The sequence below is a fragment of the Pseudoliparis swirei genome, chromosome 7 (assembly GCF_029220125.1).
Source record: "Pseudoliparis swirei isolate HS2019 ecotype Mariana Trench chromosome 7, NWPU_hadal_v1, whole genome shotgun sequence".
Taxonomy (NCBI): Eukaryota; Metazoa; Chordata; class Actinopteri; order Perciformes; family Liparidae; genus Pseudoliparis; species Pseudoliparis swirei.
Genome location: NC_079394.1, coordinates 19383104 through 19403495, shown reverse-complemented (window position 1 = coordinate 19403495; position 20392 = coordinate 19383104). Strand labels below are relative to the sequence as shown.

Here is a 20392-nt window from a genome sequence, read left to right as displayed (position 1 = left end):
GATGAGCAAAGACACCGATAGCAGAGTTAGAACAGAACAGGTTAGATGTCGAATGAGTATGAAATCACAGTGATGAATAGTTATGAAGGAAAAAATGGAAAGCACAGTTAAGGAAAAAAGACTGTCTCTTTATTTTTCAGTGTGCACATACTCACTCTTCCGTAATGTTTGGTTCTAAAATGACAAATATACAAGTAAATTCATGATGTATATAACAAGGTTGCAAATGAACCATGAACATTAAATATCAGGGAACATAAACAGCACCAGTTCAATAACAGGTAAATCGAACTATAAATGTCTGGTTTAAATACACATATTCCGCCATCTACTGGTAGAAAGGGTAAACACCACCTTGACTCTTCGTCTCCTCATAAAGACTTCTCTGTTCACTCAAGAAACAGACCAATACGTGTAAAAAAATACAGGAGTGCTAACAGCAACAACTCTGCACACAAAAGTGACTTAGATCAAACTATATTACTTGCCTAAAATCCCTTTGCCTCGGCAAGCTGGGGGGGGGGACACGGTTTTGTTTTAAGTTGCAAACCAAAAACAGATGGTATTTCTAATTTCGACTAAACTATATGTAACACCAGTCCCATGTAGCTGTATAGTATTATTTTTATATGCTATATGTAGTAGTAATATGGGTAGGGTCCGACAGTTTTAAATGTGATCATGTCAAAACCTGTTCTTACAAATTAATATAATGGTTCTTACAACTGTTGCTCTCTTATTCTTTCAAATAAGTATTCCGTAAACGGGAATCGAACCCGGGCTGCGGCGTTGAAAACACTGAATCCTAACCAGCCTACAGTACCTTTATCGGAATCCTTTATTAAATCACTTTCTCTCAATTTTCTAGAGAATTCTCACATAGCCTACCATGGACATGTGGAGCGCAGCACTTCTTTTTTGATCTCGTCAAAGTAGGAGAAGAAACTGTGTGAATGTAAAAATAGTGTTTCGGGCACAGCTACTATGCTATACAGCATATGAGATCTTAATATCAGAACTCATGTCCCATGGCAGCGTATAGTTCCCAAGTAGAAAATGGAGGTATCTGATTTGCTACATATTGGACCATGTTGAAAAAAAAGCATTTGCGAATCGAGCCACGGCAGGCGAGTCTCAAAACCCATGCACAAATGTGTAGCGATCCACAAACCAATGCATTGCGATACACAAACAAACTAATCGAAATATATTTCTGTGTGCATTGGAATTTATTTGTTCTGTGTCAATAAAATGTATTTGTGAATTGTTCTGTGCGCATTTGTGAATTTGTCTGTTTGCATTTGTGAGTCTCTCTGTGTGCATTTGCAATTATTGAGACTGATCTGACCCCATAACATCACAGTGGAAAAAGACCTACAAGACATGACCTAATATTAATGTAATTGATGTTTATGGCGTATATATGTATTTCCCAAAATCTGAAGCCTTTTTTAAAAAAGGGGAAGAAGAGCATACTTGTTTTGTTTCCGTTTGTGTTTTTAGTTTTGTCTTTGGGGAAAGCAAACGTTGGGATGTCAAAGTGTTAGCAGTTAGAGAAATATTGAACTCTGGCATCAGGCAAAACCGGATGGAAGATCACCTGTTACAGGTCCTTTTTGAAACAGCTGGTGATGGTCTCAAATGTGTATTGTAATTAACTGAAGTATAAAACAGCTGGCGATGGATCAGTAAGCAGTCAGTCACTTCTCTTCAGAGTTGGCCTGTTATTGGGTGTATTGGGTGTTCAGTGCCAAGCTGTGATAGTGATTGGATTCCTCTAGTTCTTTTGTTTGGCTGCCCTCAGACTGCAAGATGTCTAGGCTCGGGAACATGTAAGTTTATTTACTTTCATTGTTCAAAGACTGCAAGCTGCACACTTTATGTCTCTAAATAATATGTTTTACTTGAAGTTTGCTCTGGAACTTGATGGCTGCAGTAATCCTCTTGGGTCAAGCAAGGCCAAATATGAAGGTCATTTCACAGTCAAGTAAGCTGGAATTCAAACATTTCCTTTACCACTGTTACAGAAAGATTACTACTCCTGACAAGCCTTTTCTTTTAACAGGCAGTGGCTTGCATTCAGACTGCGTGGGTAATCTAATGAGGCTGTCATTGGACAAGGCCCTAGCAGTGGGCAATGGGCTTGAGGTGGAGGCTATCAGTAAGTATACAATCTGTTAGGAAGACTGATTGGTTAACACTAGCAGAGGGGTGTCCTGTCATGCTTGTCTTTATTTCTCCCCCCCCCCCCCCAGATGGCACCCAGCACATTGTGTTAACACCCAACTTGGCTGCTCAGTGTGGATACAGCATGGAGTCTGACCCGTGGGGTAACACCATAATCTACTCGTCTCTGCTGGGCTGCTACGTGGACAACCAAGTATGTTTGAGCTCATTTTATCAGATGACATTCAATTATAGTTTCACACTGAGAAACATGTTTGCACATTTGTTGCTTTAATTACTTACAAAATTTACTTTTGACTAGAATTAATTTTAGCCTGTTGGTATTCCTGTTGACAGGTTTTATATAGCCAATGTTTGACGTGTGAAAGTTTGTACATTTCAGCCACTATAATGAGAAATAAATAAACACATTTCCTTGGCAGCGCACACCAAATGAGTAATTTTCTTTTAAAAATTGCTGTATTTGAGCTCTTGACTGGTAATGCCAAATCCTTGTTCCCGCATTTACTTTGTAGGACGACCAAACCTTTAATGTTGGCTTAAGGCTCCGGCTGTACGGCCCCAGTGGATCAGACTTGGTTACCCATGATGTGATGCAGACTTGCAGCTACACTCGCTGGGCCTCTCGAGAGATTCTCTGCGACAGGAACTACATGGAAGTGGGTCACTTAATATCGATAGTTCTACTAACTTGTCTCTCACAATCTAAGCCACCTCTTCTTGTTTTTAGGTGTCTCACCACATTGCTACTCCTGAAGCTAAGGGACAGACTCAAGATGTTAAAGAGATCGACATCATTCCTGATGTATGTTTAAAAATTCTGGTTGTAGTGGGCTTGGTTTTCAACCTGCAGTTTGTCTCATTCAACAGAGGAAAGTAGTAATTCTCCCCTTACCTACAGGCCTCTGGGGCAGCACATGGCATCTGGAAATTGACATTTTACACCCCAGAACCAGTGTCGATGGTGCTGAGGGAGGCTGAACAAGCCGGCTATGGTGCCATGGTGACCTCAACCCGTCTGGTTCTGCGATCCCCTTACAATACAGCAGAGACTACATCGGAAGAAGTAAGCAACGCACCATCACATAGTTTGCATTAATCTTGGCTTTGGAAGCATTAGAGTAAACCTGCCATCTTGTAGGTGGATGGCGTCTCCATGGAAGTCTTCAGGGTGAGTGCCTACTACAAGGCACCACATGGTCTGGCTGTGGTGGACATGGCAGCTGCTTGTCCCACAGGCAAGTCTCGTGCAATCTGTGTATGTCCATTGTCTCCCTTAGTTTGTCACGCAGATGCATCAACAGTTGGGTTATCATTAACAGGTGGCGTCCTCTTCATCAACAATATAATCTCTTGGCACGTACCTCACCGCATGACACCACTGGTAGATGGCAGCTTTAAAATCCGAGAAATGCACATGGGCATCAACGGAAAGAGGCTTGATAGATCTCAGATGGCTGCACGAGGGTACACGCTGTCCGCCACAGATTTCCACATCGTCATTGAGATCCCAGTCGGCTCGCCTGACGGTCACTATAAGGTTGGAAAGTCCTCTAGCTTAGAAATGCAAGGGTCATGTTTTTGGATGTTTTATTAAAATGTCATGACTGATTGCAGAGCCATGCCCCAGATTACCAGTACCACATCACCTATCATGTGGAGCCCATGCTTGAGGTACTGTGGAGGACCACTGTCTCCCAAGATGACACCAGATACAAGGTTTTGTTTCCCATTACCACCCCTCTTATTCTTCAAGTTCTCCATGTCCAAGAAAGTAAGTCATGATCCGGTAGATGATGGAACTTCAGGCTAAAGCAGAAAGGCTATTAACCTGTTTCCTATTCCTCAGATACTGTCCCAGAGGCCCGAGTGTTCAGCGTTCTCTTGGGGCCCCTTCTTCATGATGTGGTGCTGAGGAACATCACCTTCTCCACCAGTGTGCTCACTGTTGAAGAGAGCAATGCCAGAGGTTTTACCATCCAAGAGCACCGCTACTCCAATGGAAGCAAGAGCATCTCTGTTTTAGTGCCCTTTGATGCTGATATTGTCCTGAAAGATGCAAGTGAAATGATAGATGCTGAATGGCACTTGGCGCCAGCTTATTTGTTCTGTGGTTCAGTGACATGACAGATGTTTATGCCTGCAGAATCCTGAACCTCTGGTTACAACCTACTTCCTCTCTCTGATCTTTGGGTTTATCATTGTTCCTGAGGAAGCTCCATTTGCCCACCCAGTTGAGTTGCAGGCATCTCTTCAAGATGTTGGTGAGATATTGCTTTTCACAGTACCTAGCTCACAATTGCTGTGACTCATGTTTAGTGCCTTCAGGAGAGAAGTCATCTTATCTGTCAGTCTACTGAAAGATGTTATATGGATGCTAACTGAAAACACCTTGGGCGTCTTTTAAATATGACAGTAGCACAACGTCACAAAGATGCTCAGTCCATTGGTCAACCTTGTCTCTGCTTTTAGATCTACCCACCATCACTGGCACCTGTGACCAGAACCAGTTTCACATCAGTGTGAAATACGGGAGTCAAGGCAACAATTTCAAGGCAATGGTTGGTAATCAACAGCTGACACCTGAGATGGCTGACTACCAGTTCCAAGAAAACAGCACACACTTCAGCGTCATTCTTCCATATACTGCCAAGGACACGACCTTCGAGGTAAGTTTCACTTTAACATTTCACCTTGACTCTGGCTGCACCTGATAACTTTCCTCTTTGTCTTGCAGCTGATAACATCAGATTCAGTTAGGGCCCACGTCGACTTCTTTCTGTTGCATACCCGTAATGAGTGGGTGCTCGCTGATCTCCTCTTGTCCTGCAACTTTCCCTTAACAACAACCAGTAAGACTTAATCAATGTTTAGTGTTTGTGCTGATGGGACTGCAGGACATTTTCTTCACCCTTACTACCTCTACCCTCAGAGTGCTACCCCAATGGAACGATGGCGGCTACGGCTGTGAAGGTGGATTCTGTGACCAATATGATCCCAAGTAGGCTGACCCTAAAGGACCAGTCTTGCAAACCGACATTCAGTGGTGATCGCTTTGCATATTTCTCTTTCAATGTTGCGTCCTGTGGAACCACAAGAACGGTAAGTGTGTATTCATGTTGCATCTCACCATTATTTTGTCAAAGTCTCATGCCTCTGGTCTTTTGTATGAAGTTCTTTGACCACTACATGCTGTATGAAAATGAGATTGCCTTGCCTTACAACAAAGGAGCATCGCCAGTTGATTCGCAGTACAGGTAGAGAGACTCGTCCAATCTTTGGTCCTAATATACTTTCTCGTGAGCTCTACCCCAGTGTATTTTCTTTTCTCCAAGACAAACTATTTCCTGCTACTATGTGGTCAATGAGACTCAGACTGTTGGCTTCAGCGCAAACCCAAGACAATATGAACCCACCACAGAGATCGGCTCAGGACAGCTGATGGTTCAAATGAGGCTATCCCAGGGTAAAGTTGTCTTCATTAAAACCTTGTTTTGGCAAGACTGTACCCTGTCTGGGCAATGCCTCCTTCTAATGGGACTCTCCTTCTACAGATTCATCGTACACGCTCTTCTACCAAGCGGCAGATTATCCAGTTGTAAAATATCTGAGGCAGCCTTTGTATTTTGAGGTGGCGCTGATTGAGTCTACTGACCCAAATTTGGAGCTCATCTTGGAGAGCTGTTGGGCTACACTTGATGAAGACCGGACATCTCTGCCTAGCTGGGATATCATTGTTGACAGGTAATGAGTAGCATAAAGCTAAGTGCCTTCTCAACTTCAGGTTTGACTTGTTATTATTGTATGGGATTGAAATGTATATTTTACCCCTCCCCAGCTGTGAGAATCCTGATGACAGCTATGTGACTATTTTCCATCCTGTTGTGAGAGACGCCAGGCTTTTAGACCCATCCCACATCAAACGCTTCTCAATGAAGATGTTCACCTTCACTAAAGATGAGGAGGTTCTGAAGAACGAGGTAAAATATGTTGCGTGTATTGGTCATGTCGCATAGTAGCCCTGTGTTATGAACCCTTCTGTCCATCTACAGATCTTCGTCCACTGTGATGCTGAGATTTGTGACTCGCACAGCCAAGCAGATGGTTCATGCAGAGGCCAGTGTGTGCAACCTGCACACCAGATGAACTACAGACGACAGGGAAAACGGGGTACGGGCCATCTGGAAAACATTTTGTCAACTAAAACTACATGCAGTTGACTGATATTGTCCTTTTCTTCTAGTGCGAAGAGGAACAGACTCCAGCAACCACAGGCAAATCTCCTCCGGGCCTATTGTTTTAATCTCTGCTCAAACTTCTGAATAAACCATTGTCTTTAAACTTCGGAAATCATCTCTTCACTTGATTAAAAAATCTTATTTTAACCCTGCAATATATTCAGTGCACCAATTTTTATTTGTGGCACATTAGACGACATTTGATTTCATTTAATTGGGTCAGTATAGGTGAGGTATTAACTTGAATCTATCTTGGTTTATAAAACATGCATGTGCAGACTAGGCTAAGTGTTATTTAGGGAACAGTTTACACTGTGACATCATGAAGTCAGTGTAGTGGTGTCCTGGATGTGAGTGAACCATATCTGCCTGATGTAAACCTCATCACAGTACAGCAACTTCAGCACGAAGTTACGAGTTCAGGCAAAGTGATATACTCAGTATGTGTTGCTGCATAATAGCCCTACGTTGAAATGGGTACTTTTAGTGTAAAAGCTTAGAGCACCAAAACGCCACTCTGGCACGAATGACCCAGCCTTCCACTTAATTGATTTTAGTAATTGGTATAATGCCATCGAGCTGTAAACTAATGCACTGGTCAACTTGTGTAGAAGCTAAAAAATGGCAGGTAAGGCACTCTTAAACTTCAGAGAAATGTTCTTTCTTTGTGGCCTTACAAATGCTGAGACCAAACCTACACCCTTGGTTTTAATTAATTTGCCTAAATCTGTTCACCTAAAGTGTTGGGTGCACTTTAAATTGAGTTACCGACTACCCCCAACTAATTACTATCAATCTCTTTGGTTTCCTCCTGGGTGGATTTAGTTCAATATATTTTATTGGTTTTATATATATTGAAAGTTGTTTTTTGGCGCTAATTTAGATTTTGCCCCATTGATTTAAATTTGCCGGAGAGGGAACCAAAGCACGGAGAGACTGAGTCCGCACAGAAAAAAAACTAGGGTGAGCATTACATGTCATTTAACAGTCTTTTATCCAAAGCGACTTACAGTAAGTGCATTCAACCAAGAGTACAAGCGCTGAGCCTCACATTCACTCTTGTTAGCGGGTATTGAACCTGTGCATCTCCATGCTATAGTGCTAACCACTAGACCACCGTGTTGGCCATTAATATATGGCATGAAACTAGTATTTATCTTAAGGGTTCAATGTTATGCACGCATCGGAGGTGGCAGCCAATATCCCAGAATGCTTTTTACACCAACGATCGCAGCGGAGAAAATACAGTTTACTTTTTCAAAATACTACTGTTGAGTCAAATGTCATTGTAGGATGTTTTCAGGTGTGAAGTTTGCTGTTTAAGCATCAAATATGTGGTCTTTTTGTGGAGATTCAGCCGACTTAAAAACATGCGCTGACGATTTTGGAGATTTGAGGACCGGTGAGACTCGCAGCACCGGGCATTCCGCGCTCAGTGTGGCCGCCGAAAACAGTCTGATCTCGGCAGGACTTTTTTAAATGATACGTTGGCTCTGTCTTCGTGGTGGTTGTACATGAGATATAATTCGGTTTTGGAGTATCTAACGAACACTCAAAATTATTATTTATTCACACGTAACTGTAAATCAGTTTGACGGGGTTAAGATTTATAACTTAATTTTTAAATTCAACTAACGTTGAACTAAAGTGGTGTCTTTTTACTTTTGACCGAATTGTTTACGATTACATGTGTAACAACTATATATATTTGGTGCCTTAATCTCGAATAATACGTCATGATTTTTATGATTATTATTTAGTCAAAATAATCTGAATCTGCAATGTAACTAGTAAATAACAAACATATACATATTTGTAAGTGGTTGTATGACTATCTGGCACCTTAAATCGAGATACATTTTAATTCTACCTGTGTGCGTATGTGAATGCATTCCTGACTTGTCCTTTGAAGAAGAGTGAAAAGTTAGAAAAAAAGAACCTCCAGCTGCTTTTATAATAGTAATAATAATAATAATAATACATTTATTTTATAAGGCGCCTTTCAAGGCACTCAAGGTCGCCGTACAACACATTAAAACAGTTATAGTTAAGCCAACCGGAGAGCAGCGGCAGCTAAACGCGCCAGCGTTCACTCCCGGAAGAGACGTAAAGGATTAAAGATTACAGCACAACATGAGGGTAGAGAGGAGAGGAGAAACAACCCACAGACTGCGCTCCTATAGGAGGACAGTGTGGGAGCAGGAAAACACACACATCAGTACATAAGCACATACATTTAAACATGACTTGCAACCAGAAACAGGCAAAGGCGTGGGATGGGGGGTGAGGGTAGTGAATGCATATCAGTGTGTTGAAAGTTTGTGTGTGAGTGGCCTGTGTTGTCTTCTTCCCCCAGGCCACAATCAGACAGTTCTCAGGTCGCAAGATGGTTGTTGCCATGGAGACAGCCTTGAAAAGGTCCCGGACAGAGTCAACAGTCCACAGGTGTCTGTGGAGAGGAGGGAGGTAATGCGAGAGATTCGCACTTCAGCTAATTTCAGGGGAGTTGTTGTTCCAGTAACGGCCCCAAGGCCGTGCTGGTTGAGGGAGCCGAAAGCAGATACGATTGGGATTGTTTGGTCTTGTAGTAGCTGCATTCAATTTGCGCAACTACTATCCCACCATTTTCCTCCCATTGTCCAATAGGTTTTCAAATCGATTCGGGCAGCCTTAGGGGGCTTTTAACAGCTGTCACCGTTTCATTAATTTTCCGATAAGCCAGGGCAGCGCCAAATCCAAACAGCAGAAATCTTGTAATCATAGTTCCGAATAGGTAGATGTCTTCTACGTCCTCCACGAAAAGGGCCGCTAGGCACACGACACGCCAACGCTCCCACGCGTCCATCGTGTAACCGGCTGCCAACGTCCCGGCAGGACAGGCAGGTTCCCCCGAACCCGAGCTTTTCGTCGAGAAGATGGTGTCAATTGCGTTGAGAGACCAGTTGATCAAATCCATGGTTTTTAGTTCGAAGAGCGATGCGGAGAGAGTCTCTCAAGTATAGGACAAGACAAGACATGACGATAGGAGCCAAGCAGGGAAGGTCAGGGGGAGGAGAGGGAGAGAAAAATGTGACTGCCTTTAGAGAGAGTCAAATGATAACTCTATTTCTGCCTGATGTCAATTTCCCTCGAATCAGACGAGACACACCTTAGCCTACAGTAGTGTTATCACCAGCAAATAGTTTGTAATGACATTAACGACACTGTTTAGGGCAAAGTTTAGCTAGCAGTATCACTACTGTATGATATAGGTGTTTTAGCAGGAGAATTTAGCTATAGTGTCATTAAAAAAGTGCTACTGGACCATAATTGCAACATTGACAACACAGTGCTAACTGTGGTAAGGAAAGTGATGGAGTAGTGAATTTCTATACCACCTGACGTGGTTGCATTTCTCCCGAAGTACTGCTCTTACTTTCCAGCGCTTAGATGATACAGGAATGTCCTCTGGCGCCCTAACTGATCAAAATGTATTGACTCTTGTCTGAGAAAGTCAGCAGGTGTCTGACAGATTGTTTTCTCTGGCCGTGGTAAGTGTCGCCTTTCATCCTGACTGACTGACCTTTCTAGACTGAACATACATGGTTGTGTGGGTGTAGTCGATGAATTTAGTACACAAACTTTAGTTTCTTGAGTGTAAAACTATAAAAACTCTTCTTTCTACTCCTTTTAAATATGACAAGTTTTTTTATTTTTATTGCACGATTCCTCATATTGAACGGGGATGCGGCATTTGACTCTCTAGTGTCGAATATGTTGAGTGGAGGAACACGGAGGATGAAGTAGCTGCTGCATTCGTACTGTATAAGTGGCGTGTGTGTTCTAACTGTACAAGTGTTAATGTTAAAGCATTTACTAAGTCATTCGTATGTTTTTAAGGTTCCTGATTGAACTGAATGATAAAAATTGGAATACAAGTTTTTGTGGTCAAGACTACAGTGTAGCAGTAGAAAGAAATCTACACAGTTAGGAAATGCTTCCCTGTATTTGACCATCCTTGGCTATTAAGGAGCAGCAGTGAAGCACACGGGGAGCAGCTGGGGGGAGTGTCTTGCTCAAGGGCACTTTGACATGCAACTATGGGGAGGGGAGAGCAGGGATTGAACCGGCTACCGTGGGGTTAAGGGACGACCACTCTCCTCATGAGCTACAGCCAACAGAAAATGTAGCTCTGAAGCTTTCATCATATAGGAATTAATGATTTTATTACACTGTGGCACAAGGTTTGGCATCAACTCGGTCTGGTTTCCACTAATCTTCAGATATAGGAAATGGAAAATGGCCCCTTTTTGAGTTTTATTTTTGATTGGCAGTCTGCTAAGATCATTATTTTCAGTGTTTTGCTTTTGTTACTGTACATGACACACACACACACATATATATATATATATAGACATCAGCCACTTCAAATAAAAGAGTGAGTTTTGTTTCCCTTGTGGTTTTCGATACATTATCTATAAACTCGGTTGAATCTGACTCGAGACAACAGTAGCCTAAATGTCTTCCATTAGAATAACTTTATTTTGTTACGTACAGCAGATTCACTAAGACTTAAACTTTGGTTCGTCAATACTGACAAATTAAAAGTATTTCATATAAAAAGACAACTGCCCAACAATTACACAAGTATGTGAGAAAAGGGAGAGTTTGTTTACCATCCAAAATGTTGACAAATTGACTGGCTCTTGGCTCTTATATGTGACACCTGATGCTGAAATCTGCATAAACGCGTTGTAATCCAATAATCTACTCGGCATTGGGGGAGTACCGCCCACACCTGTATCCTGTCAGGTGAGCGTCACACCTGATGGTGTAGGTGAAGTAGAGCACTCCTTTGCTCAGCTGACAGCTCAGAGCGTGAGTTCCTCGCTCGGGGAAGACGACGCATATACCCGCGACGTCATTGTAGAACACGTCTCGATCCCAGACCTCAAACCTCAACGACTGACCCAGTTCTACCGATCCAAAGTCGTAGGTCACGTTCCACGCCGGGTCGTTGTTGTCCATCACCGTCTTGGTCTCCTCGTACACGCCGTTGTAGAAGATCTTCACGTAGGCGTCTGTTTTGGTGAAGGTGTCTGCCCTCAGACCTGCCGCCCTGTGGATCTCCAGTCTGAGAGTTCCCCTGCCGGCCCGCAGAGGACAGCAGTTGTGGTCCAGGTTGGGAGTCGGGGAGCAGTTCTTGAAATGAGCCTGGTCCTCCTGCAGCTGGTTATCTTTAATATACTCTGTGACGGTGCTTTTCAGATTCACACTGATTTGGGAGTCCTCTACCAGGTGGTGCAGAGGGAAGATGGCATAGGAAACCACATCAGGGTTGTCGTGAAGGCTGCCCATCCAGCTCTGGTATGCTTCAGATGGGTCTTCCTGGTAGAGGATGTCAGGGAAATACCTCTCCCCGCCGATCACCTCGATCTTATGGGTCATGAAGCCTTGGTAGAAGCCCATGCTCATGTTGCCCTTCAGGAGGTTATCGCACTTGTTGGACAAGGAGGCATTGCCAGGGAGGAAACCCAGGGTCATTCGGAGTTCAAAGTTCAAGCAGTTTTTGATGTCCGACTCAGAGAAACCCTTCAGTGTGGCCAGGCAGGTCCTGAAGGCGGTGATTCGCCTCACCTTACCACCAAGCTGGACCTAGGAGACAACAAATTGGGAAATTAAGGCTTTTTTTGGGTAATCTTCAGCATTGTTGGCACTAACACAGACCTCCATCAAAGTGACACTCTGCTGCAGTTGTGCTAAGGCAGGAAAAGACCTCTACGAGCCCCTGACCTGGTGTATGTAGTGCGTCCCGTAGGTGTCTATCAGCCGCCTGTAGAAGGCTCTGTTCTGGCTGGTATTCAGGCTCTGTGGGAGTCTCTTCAGATGCTTTGTGAACTCTGCACTCAGCTGGGGATGGTCGGCCAGTCTGTAGCTGAAAAGACAAAGAGGCACGTCGGGTGCAATTTCAATCAGGTTTTGTTACTTTGGATTTCCCACCACTAGGTGGCGCAAGGCCGACTTAATTTGATGTTTAGGAGTACTTAATGAGTATGGAGGACTTAAAATGACTTAAGTATAAATAAATGCATGAATAAATATAAGAATAAATAGATAAATGCTTAAATAAATGCATAAATAAATATAGGAATAAATAGATAAATGCTTAAATAAATGTATAAATAAATACAGGAATAAATAAATAAATGCTTCAATAAATGTAATAAATTAATAAATACAAGAATAAATGTATAAATAAATAAATGCTGGAATGAATAAATATAAGTTATAACTCAACAGGACATGATTAAATAAATGTATTTCTACATTTCTGTATTTCTTCATTTATTTATGTGTGACATTCATGTGTCCTTGTATGCAAATGAGCTATAGAAATTAAATGAAGAAATACGTGTGGACACATAAATAGAGACATAAATAAATGAAGAAATACAGAAATTTAGAAATATATTTATTTAATGATGTCCTGTTGAGTTATAACTTATATTTATTCATTCCTGTATTTATTTATACATCTATACATTTATTCTTGTATTTATTTATTTATACATTTATTTAAGCATTTATTTATTTATTCCTGTATTTATTTATATATTTATACATTTATTTAAGCATTTATATATGTATTCGTGTATTTATTCATGCATTTATTTATTTATTTATTTATACTTTTTTTACGTCTGATGTGCGGCCGGCACATCGGCCGGGCTCTGCGCGAGATGGAGAGATGAGTCGTGTTACGCGACACGTAGAGACAGAATGACATGCTGCTGGAGAGACGACCAACAACAGATGGATTGGAAGCTCATTCTGCGCATGCGTTAAATGCGTTTAAAAAAAAAAACAAGTTAATCCTGTAATTTAATTAACTGAGTTAACGCGTTATTTTTCACAGCACTAGTTATATTATGATTTAAGTATGTGCACCTAAGTGGTGGCAACAATATTTATGATTTAGTTTGGGATAAATACATGCAAATGGAACAATAAACAAACTGGACACTGACATTCAATGAAACGCGTTGGAACTCCAGCAGATGAGCAACCAAGTAGTGCCTCTGTGTTGAACAGGCAACGGGGGCAATACATTAAAATATAATATATATATATATATATATATACTAGTGCTGTGAAAAATAACGCGTTAACGCGTTATGATTAAATTACAGGATTAATTAGTTACATTTTTTTACCGCATTTAACAACAGAAATGAGCTTCCAAACCGCCTATTGTTGGTCGCCTCAACCAGCAGCATGTCATTATTTCCTCAGACCAAGTAAAAAAAGATTTATAACAGCTGAGTGTTTGTCAAGGCTCAGGAACCCTTGCAGGTGTTTGAGTTAATTAGACAATTCAAGTGATTTGTTTAATACCCTACTAGTATACTTTTCATGATATTCTAATATTTAGAGATAGGATATTTGAGTTTTCATAATCAGCAATATTAAAAGAATAAAAGGCTTGCAATATTTCAGTTGATTTGTAATGAACCAGAAGCATGACATTCTGTTTTTAATTGCATTACAGAAAATAAAGAACTTCATCACAATATTCTAATTTTCTGAGACAGTCCTGTATATAATTAATTCAAAGCCTTTGAATTCGTAATAAAAATATATTTTGTAAATTGCATATATCCAGCCCCACATGTCTTTACCTGTAGTAGGTGCAACTGATTTCATGCATGGCAAAAGTGGCCTTGTCCACGCTGTGCTGCGAACGGGCAAACTTTGCCAAGTCTGAGCGGCTTCCTCCCAGCACTGCCTTGCCGACATTTTCTAAACTCAAGCCCAAGCCCCAGTTATTGTTGACCATGGAGCTGGAACTCCGCAGCAGGGAGTCCACCGAGTGGTAGAGGGCACTAGAAAGCTGCTTACTGCAGCGGCTGAAAGGTCGCCAGTCCAGCACTGCAGCTGGGAGCTTTTGAATCTGAGGAGAAAAGATAAAGGCAGGATGTTGAGTGGGATTCAGGTGGAGGAAGAATAGAGTTAGAAATGTGTGGAATACAGAGGAAGGGGAAAAAATGCAACAAAAAACGGTCCAAAAGAAGTGAAGTGAGTTGAGATTGTTTGAAGACACAATGATGGAAAGAGTGAGCAGAGTGAGTTTCATTGTGCTTGCCTGTCCTGCTTGAAAGCGGTTTGGACACAGTGTACAGGTGTGGTTGTCGGCCAGATGTGCTTTGACATTGATGACGTATGCCCCCGTGCGACGCATCCGCACTACATCGAAACCTTCTCCTGCCAGGTTGTGGCCCGGGACAAAAGGGGCTTTCTCACACTCTGACCCTGAGCCAACCCAACAGCCCTGGACCCCGCAGACCTCCATCAGGACCAGTGCAGTCAGTGTGAGCACGATGACGTTGCTCCGTGGGTATCCTCCAACTCGCATGGTTGCCTGCTTTGGAACAGCAGAGTGTTTAGTCTACTTCTTAGTGGTTGTAGGCGGTAACGTTGTTCAGCCTTGAGTTAGAATGGATTTCCACAGGTTCAGAGAGCAGACCACACAGAGGGATTGCTCATATTCATAGACGAATAATGTCTGTCACACAGTACATTTAGAGGAGATTGTAATCCCCCTGCTTTATCAAGTGGAGTAATCCTGTATCCCTAATAAAAAACAAGAGAGACACACACTATGGACGGGCACTCTTACCGTGGACTGTACTCCCTGTGTTGTCCTTCAGACCCTATCTTCTTTTGGGAGTTGTCGGGCTGCCACGTTCTCTGCCTGCTGAAATCCCGCTCCAGCCAAGAAAAATACCTTGGTCGTGCCTCCCTCTTTTTATGAACCCCATCAATGGCGCAGCTCACAGTAAAAGATGAAATGCAACTGAAAGGCTCTTAAACCTGCTGGAAATGAAATCACGGTTAAGAGAGCTTTGGCTTTACAGCAAGCTGTGCTAAAAGCCCGCTGGGTGCATACTTTTGTCCGTCCTTCGCCCTATTAAAAATAGAAAAAGACCAAGGGAGGGAGTTCCTCTTCTTCAGGGCTGTGTATCTGTCTCTTTGTCTCTCTTCCTTTCTCTCTTCCTCTCTCTCTCTCTGTCTCTTTCTCTCTCTCTCTCTCTCTTTCTCTTGTACTCCCAGAAACAATTTCCTAGCCTGAGTGGGTTTGTTTTCATGTTCATGAGCCAGCTCTATGAATCCCTTACAGCTGTGTGTGTGTGGGAGGGAGGGAGATTCTTCTATAGTCACGAGAGAAAAAGATGCACATCTGTCTGAGCGCTCTTTACGGGAAACGGCCCTGTGCATGTGAGCGTACAGTATGTGTGTGTCTGTCTGTTGGAGTGTGCGCATAATGTGTGTGTGTATAATGTCAGAGCCAGCCTGTCTGTGTACTGATAACCTTGGCCAAGGTCATGAGGTGAGCTTAGCCGTTCACTGTTCATGAACGTGACTGGAATGTTGGTGCCTTACAGTCAGGTCGGGAAGATAATTGTCTCTCCGTGCAAGAGGGTTCATAGAGAGTTGTTTTATTTAGAGGACCAGTGTGAGCTTTGGTGCCATGTTTACAGATGTTTACTGCAAAGTGTGAGTTCACATCAGCTGTTACTTTGCCATGTTGTACAAAACCGCAACACTATGCGGTGCAAATACAATTTCCTTCATCATGTGTTTGTATTTAGTTCAAAGATTTAACTCCATTTGTTAAGCTTGCAAGTTAAAAAACACTCATAGCTCAGATCTGTTACAATGCCGATTTTTGTGTTTAAGTGGCCGCTGAAGGAGGTATGTGTAAGACATAAGAAGCATGTATATAATATAAACATGAGACATGGATCCATTTGAATAGTTGAACGCCACTTTAATTAGTAGTTATGTGCAGTGCAGAGAAGTTTAATTGATATACATTTATAAATCCTTTCATTTTTAGCAGCACGAGACAAAACATTAAGCACAAAACATCGAGAATCATCACAAAATGTTAATTAATTATCTGTCAAAATAAATCATACAATGTTGTGAGATGTTTTATCAATGTTTACGAGTCAAACAAATCATCCAGGTTTTTAAATGGGGTTTAACATGTTTTTTACACTACTTGACATGAGGCATCTTGGCCTCATGAGGGTTGTCTGGGTTCACTGAAAGGCACATGGCGAGACGTATCAAATATGTCTCCCAATAAATGTGTTATAACTATTGTATTTATTATATCCAGCAGTTTTTCAAATTTGGTGATGTAGTTACTGATTGGTTTCATTTACAGTTCAAAAGAATAAGAATAATTGATGCAATCTAGGATCCCTTAAACAACATGTTCTGCTCCTGTGAGATTCATGTTAGTGATTTCTGCGTTGAGAATGAACAAGGAAGTTAATTTCCATATCCGTCACACTAGATCAACCTCTTGACGTCACGCCTTTAACCTATGTGTGGAGTTTCAAAAATGAAAGCAGGTCGGAGGCACTGTTTTTGCCAAATTTGTAAAAGTCTTTAATCAATATCCATGTGGTGCATGTTAAGATCGAGCTGGGTTACAACCGACTGACAAACAGCTGTCCTCAAAAGGCGTCTAATCTGTGTTTTATTCTTAAGCCGCATCTTGTTCTTTACATTCAACCTCATCATGTATTTCCTCATAGCTCCCAGCTGTCCTGAACCCAGACAGCTTCCCCCTCCTCCTCTTCACCAGGACTACTGCCACTATGACCACCAGCGCCATCATGCCAATCAGCCCGAAGGCTAACCCGGCCTTTTCGCCACCAGACATCTGACGCGATTCGGGGTTAAGCTTCTCAACCATTGCCTTGATTTCCTCTGGTTTGGCCAGCTTCCACGCCTTGGTCTTCCCCACTCTGATCCAGCTCATATCTCCATCAATCATGACCATGACTGTATTTGTGGCTTGCATGCTGACAAGTGGAGGCTTGATGAAAGGTGGCAGACGGATCGGAAGCAGCTGCCCACCTGTGAACAGATCTGACTGGACACAGTAAAGGATTTCACAGCCGTCGCTCACTGCGGCGAGGTGCTGGCTGAACTTAGGAGGGCAGCGGCGTTGATTATTTGCCAACGGGTTGTTTGACTGACAACTGAAGAGGCCTCCGAATGGCACTGAGTATCTGCTGCCGATTTCATAGTCCTTACCCACACAGATCACTTGGCCATCCGAGAGAAACTTCACTGGAATGAAACTTGTGGGACAGCTTTTTCTATTGGTGAGGGGGTTCAGGAGGGAGGGGCTGTACATGCCTCCGAACAGATACCCTGAGTTGTCTGGGGCCTTTCCGCTCACAGAGCACCAGTAGGTGTCGATGCGTGCAGAGCGAACGTGGTAGTTGTCCTGACACACTTGACTATCGCAATGTGAAAGCCAAAGAAACCCACATTTAGAGCCTTGGTTGTGGCAGTCGTAGGTAGTGTAACCCTGCTGTCTCACCTCCGATCTCAGTAAAGTGGCAGAGTAAGGCGAAAGACAGGAAAAGTTCCCTGTTTGTGGGTTTTTCTGGGCCAGAGCATCACACAGTGGACCTGCATCTGAGCTGATAAAAGTACACTTTTGGTACACGCCACCAAAACTGAGGTTTGTAGCGGGGCCCTCGCAGGATGCGTCATCAATGTTGGCTTGGAAGTTAAAGTTCTTGGATTTGACGTCGACGCATCCTGGCCGCGTGTTGACCATGTAGTATCGCTCCACAGCCTGACTCACCGCAAGAGCCACTTTGTCCACCGTAGGTGGGGGCAGATCGAGCAAGGTGTTGATGTTTATGAAGTAGTGCAAGGGGAATCCCGACCGATCAATAGCAACCAGGTTGTTCTTGATACTTTCCTGCCACTTCTGCAGGGTGATGCCAGGATAGAAAGGCGTGCCCCCGCCATGGCTTTGAATAAGAGAGTACTGAATCTTGGACTGATATGTTAGAAGAGAGGAGCTCTGTTGGGTATTCTGACTGCTTATTTCAAACTTGACCTTGTCAAAAAAGTTTAAGCCTGCTTGCATTTTGACAGAGGAACTGTCCGATGCACTGTCGGACACATTTGAAGAATGGATGTAGTCTTCCCCCACCAAAGTGGCCCCAGCATCAACACTGGTGATGACGTGGGTTCCATAGTCCAGCACCATCTTCTCTGAGAGATAGACTACGTTCCTTGTTTGGTTGTTTTCAATTGCATCGGCTATCTCTTTGACTTGTTGGGAAAAGCGTGTGTCCAGAGTGAAGTCTGGAAACGCCTTAACTGTGTAGATGAAGTTACGAACCTTTGAAGAAAAATATAAAATATCATGTTATAGTTTATTTTTAATTTCAGCTTATTTATTGTATATTCATTCATGCTTTATTTACTTTGTAACTGGCAATCTGTAACATTTGTTCTGTAACTACAGATAAAGAAATAGCCGTCTTGCTCACATTGGCACATATACGGCAATATTGTTGAATGTTGAATATACATAAGCTGTTCAAGGGCCACTCAACATTTTTATCAACCAGATCGATCCATCCAAGTAATCCACCATATAGTTGTGATATATATCATAAAAACTATTAGATTAATTTAACTCATGATCCACAATCAACTGCCATGAACCACATGTGCATTTTATTCATCCAAACTATAGAAAATAGAAACTTACTTGCACTCTGGCTGTGGTTGAAGAGTCTTTGACCTGATGGGTTTTCATCCTCTGGTTCTCTGTCGAAAATTTGCCATTCAGCACCGAGAAGAAGGAAATCTCTGCATTTATGGAATGAGATGTCAAGCTTCTCTGCTCCAGCCAGGAGCTGATTATCTCAGAGTTCATCTCAATGCCCGTCTCCTTGTGGGGGATGACAAACACCTCATCTGGGATGAGATAAAGCCCGTCCTCGGTGCTCTGGCACTGGAAGTAGCTGAGGTTCATGACTCGACCTGCGTCCGTGTTGCGGAGGTTGTCCCAGCCTCCGCCCGGCAGCACCTCCAGTGCTGTGATGGAGAGGTTGGAGGAGGCGCGACATTGCCTGAGCCAGTTGGTGGGGCGGCTGATGGGGACCGAAGAGCAGACATAGAGGAGGAAGAGAGCCAGGAGGGTCTCTGCTACCTTCAAGTTCATGATGACTGTCAGAGAGAGCTGAGACGAACGACTAAAGGTGCAAACCTATTCCTCCTCCCCTTATTCAGTTTATCACATGACCAACAGGAACATCCAGTTTAGACACTGGTGGGGGAGGATGAGGGTTTACTGCTTTTTTTTTTTTACCACAAAGTATAATTCAGGCTATACAGAAACAAGCTGGCCAAAAATGTGATTGAACCTGAACCTAAATTATGACTGAGCTCATGTTCTATTGGAGTAATATGCTTTGACAGTACAACACACGTTATTAGTCAGTTATTAACATTGTTTTATTGCCGTGATCTGTCTTACCTAAACATTCAATTGATTTAAAGAGTGCAGAAGTCATGAAAACAAACAAGTACACTTGTAAGTAAAGTTTTCAGTAAACTCTGGATCAGTGCACACACCAGAAGAGTGTCATCCAGTATATGTTCATCTTCACTTTTACACGTTCTCTCTTATTATCCCCCAACCAACACGTGATCGCAAACTGTTACAATGTGAATGTAAAGTGACAAAGTAAAGATAGAGAGGGTGGAAGTGTACAACTAAGGATGGTTTGTAAAAGGGTGAAAATTAAGCTTGACGTTGATGCTTTGCTTGATAAATGCTCTCTTTCACAGAGTTATTCTACTTTTAAGGTCACAGTGAAATTATTTGTCAACTTCCTTTTATCAAAAGGAACAGAAAGCAGACATGAAAACAAGATACATTTAAAAGGAAGTGGTGGTATTTGCACGTGTTTGAGAACAGTCACATGAGTGTATGTCTGTAGTTTAGTTTATTATATGTTACTATATGTGTATTATATGTTATATGTATATATGTTTGTATTATGTTCAGAGTACTTGTACAGAGTGTATGTCATGTTATGTTATATTATGTTATGCTATGGTAGTTGTTGTGTGGTGCCTTGTCCTAAGAA

At 42.5% G+C, this 20392-nt stretch overlaps 3 protein-coding genes across 3 annotated transcripts; 1 reads left to right on the top strand and 2 right to left on the bottom strand.

The window, feature by feature from the left end:
* Positions 1-1812: 1812 nt before the first annotated feature.
* LOC130196934 (uncharacterized) lies at positions 1813-6513 on the top strand. Its single transcript, XM_056419364.1, has 21 exons — positions 1813-1832; positions 1911-1987; positions 2066-2161; positions 2256-2380; positions 2703-2846; positions 2918-2992; positions 3089-3253; positions 3329-3425; positions 3510-3727; positions 3805-3961; positions 4037-4245; positions 4334-4451; positions 4660-4856; positions 4925-5039; positions 5120-5289; positions 5362-5444; positions 5523-5653; positions 5742-5931; positions 6026-6167; positions 6240-6357; positions 6431-6513. The coding sequence occupies exons 1-21, from the start codon at positions 1813-1815 to the stop codon at positions 6511-6513; spliced, it is 2730 nt and encodes a 909-aa protein (XP_056275339.1).
* A 4195-nt stretch (positions 6514-10708) lies between these two features.
* Positions 10709-15318, bottom strand: prf1.5 (perforin 1.5). The gene is made up of 5 exons (XM_056419229.1): positions 15082-15318; positions 14548-14823; positions 14084-14355; positions 12198-12339; positions 10709-12059 (listed from the first exon to the last, which is right to left on the bottom strand). Exons 2-5 carry the CDS (start codon positions 14815-14817, stop codon positions 11172-11174), a joined length of 1572 nt encoding a protein of 523 aa, XP_056275204.1. The 5' UTR covers positions 14818-14823; positions 15082-15318; the 3' UTR covers positions 10709-11171.
* Positions 15319-16208: 890 nt separating this feature from the next.
* mpeg1.1 (macrophage expressed 1, tandem duplicate 1) lies at positions 16209-19461 on the bottom strand. The gene is made up of 2 exons (XM_056417967.1): positions 19006-19461; positions 16209-18630 (listed from the first exon to the last, which is right to left on the bottom strand). The coding sequence occupies exons 1-2, from the start codon at positions 19459-19461 to the stop codon at positions 16963-16965; spliced, it is 2124 nt and encodes a 707-aa protein (XP_056273942.1). The 3' UTR covers positions 16209-16962.
* Between the last annotated feature and the right edge of the window lie 931 nt (positions 19462-20392).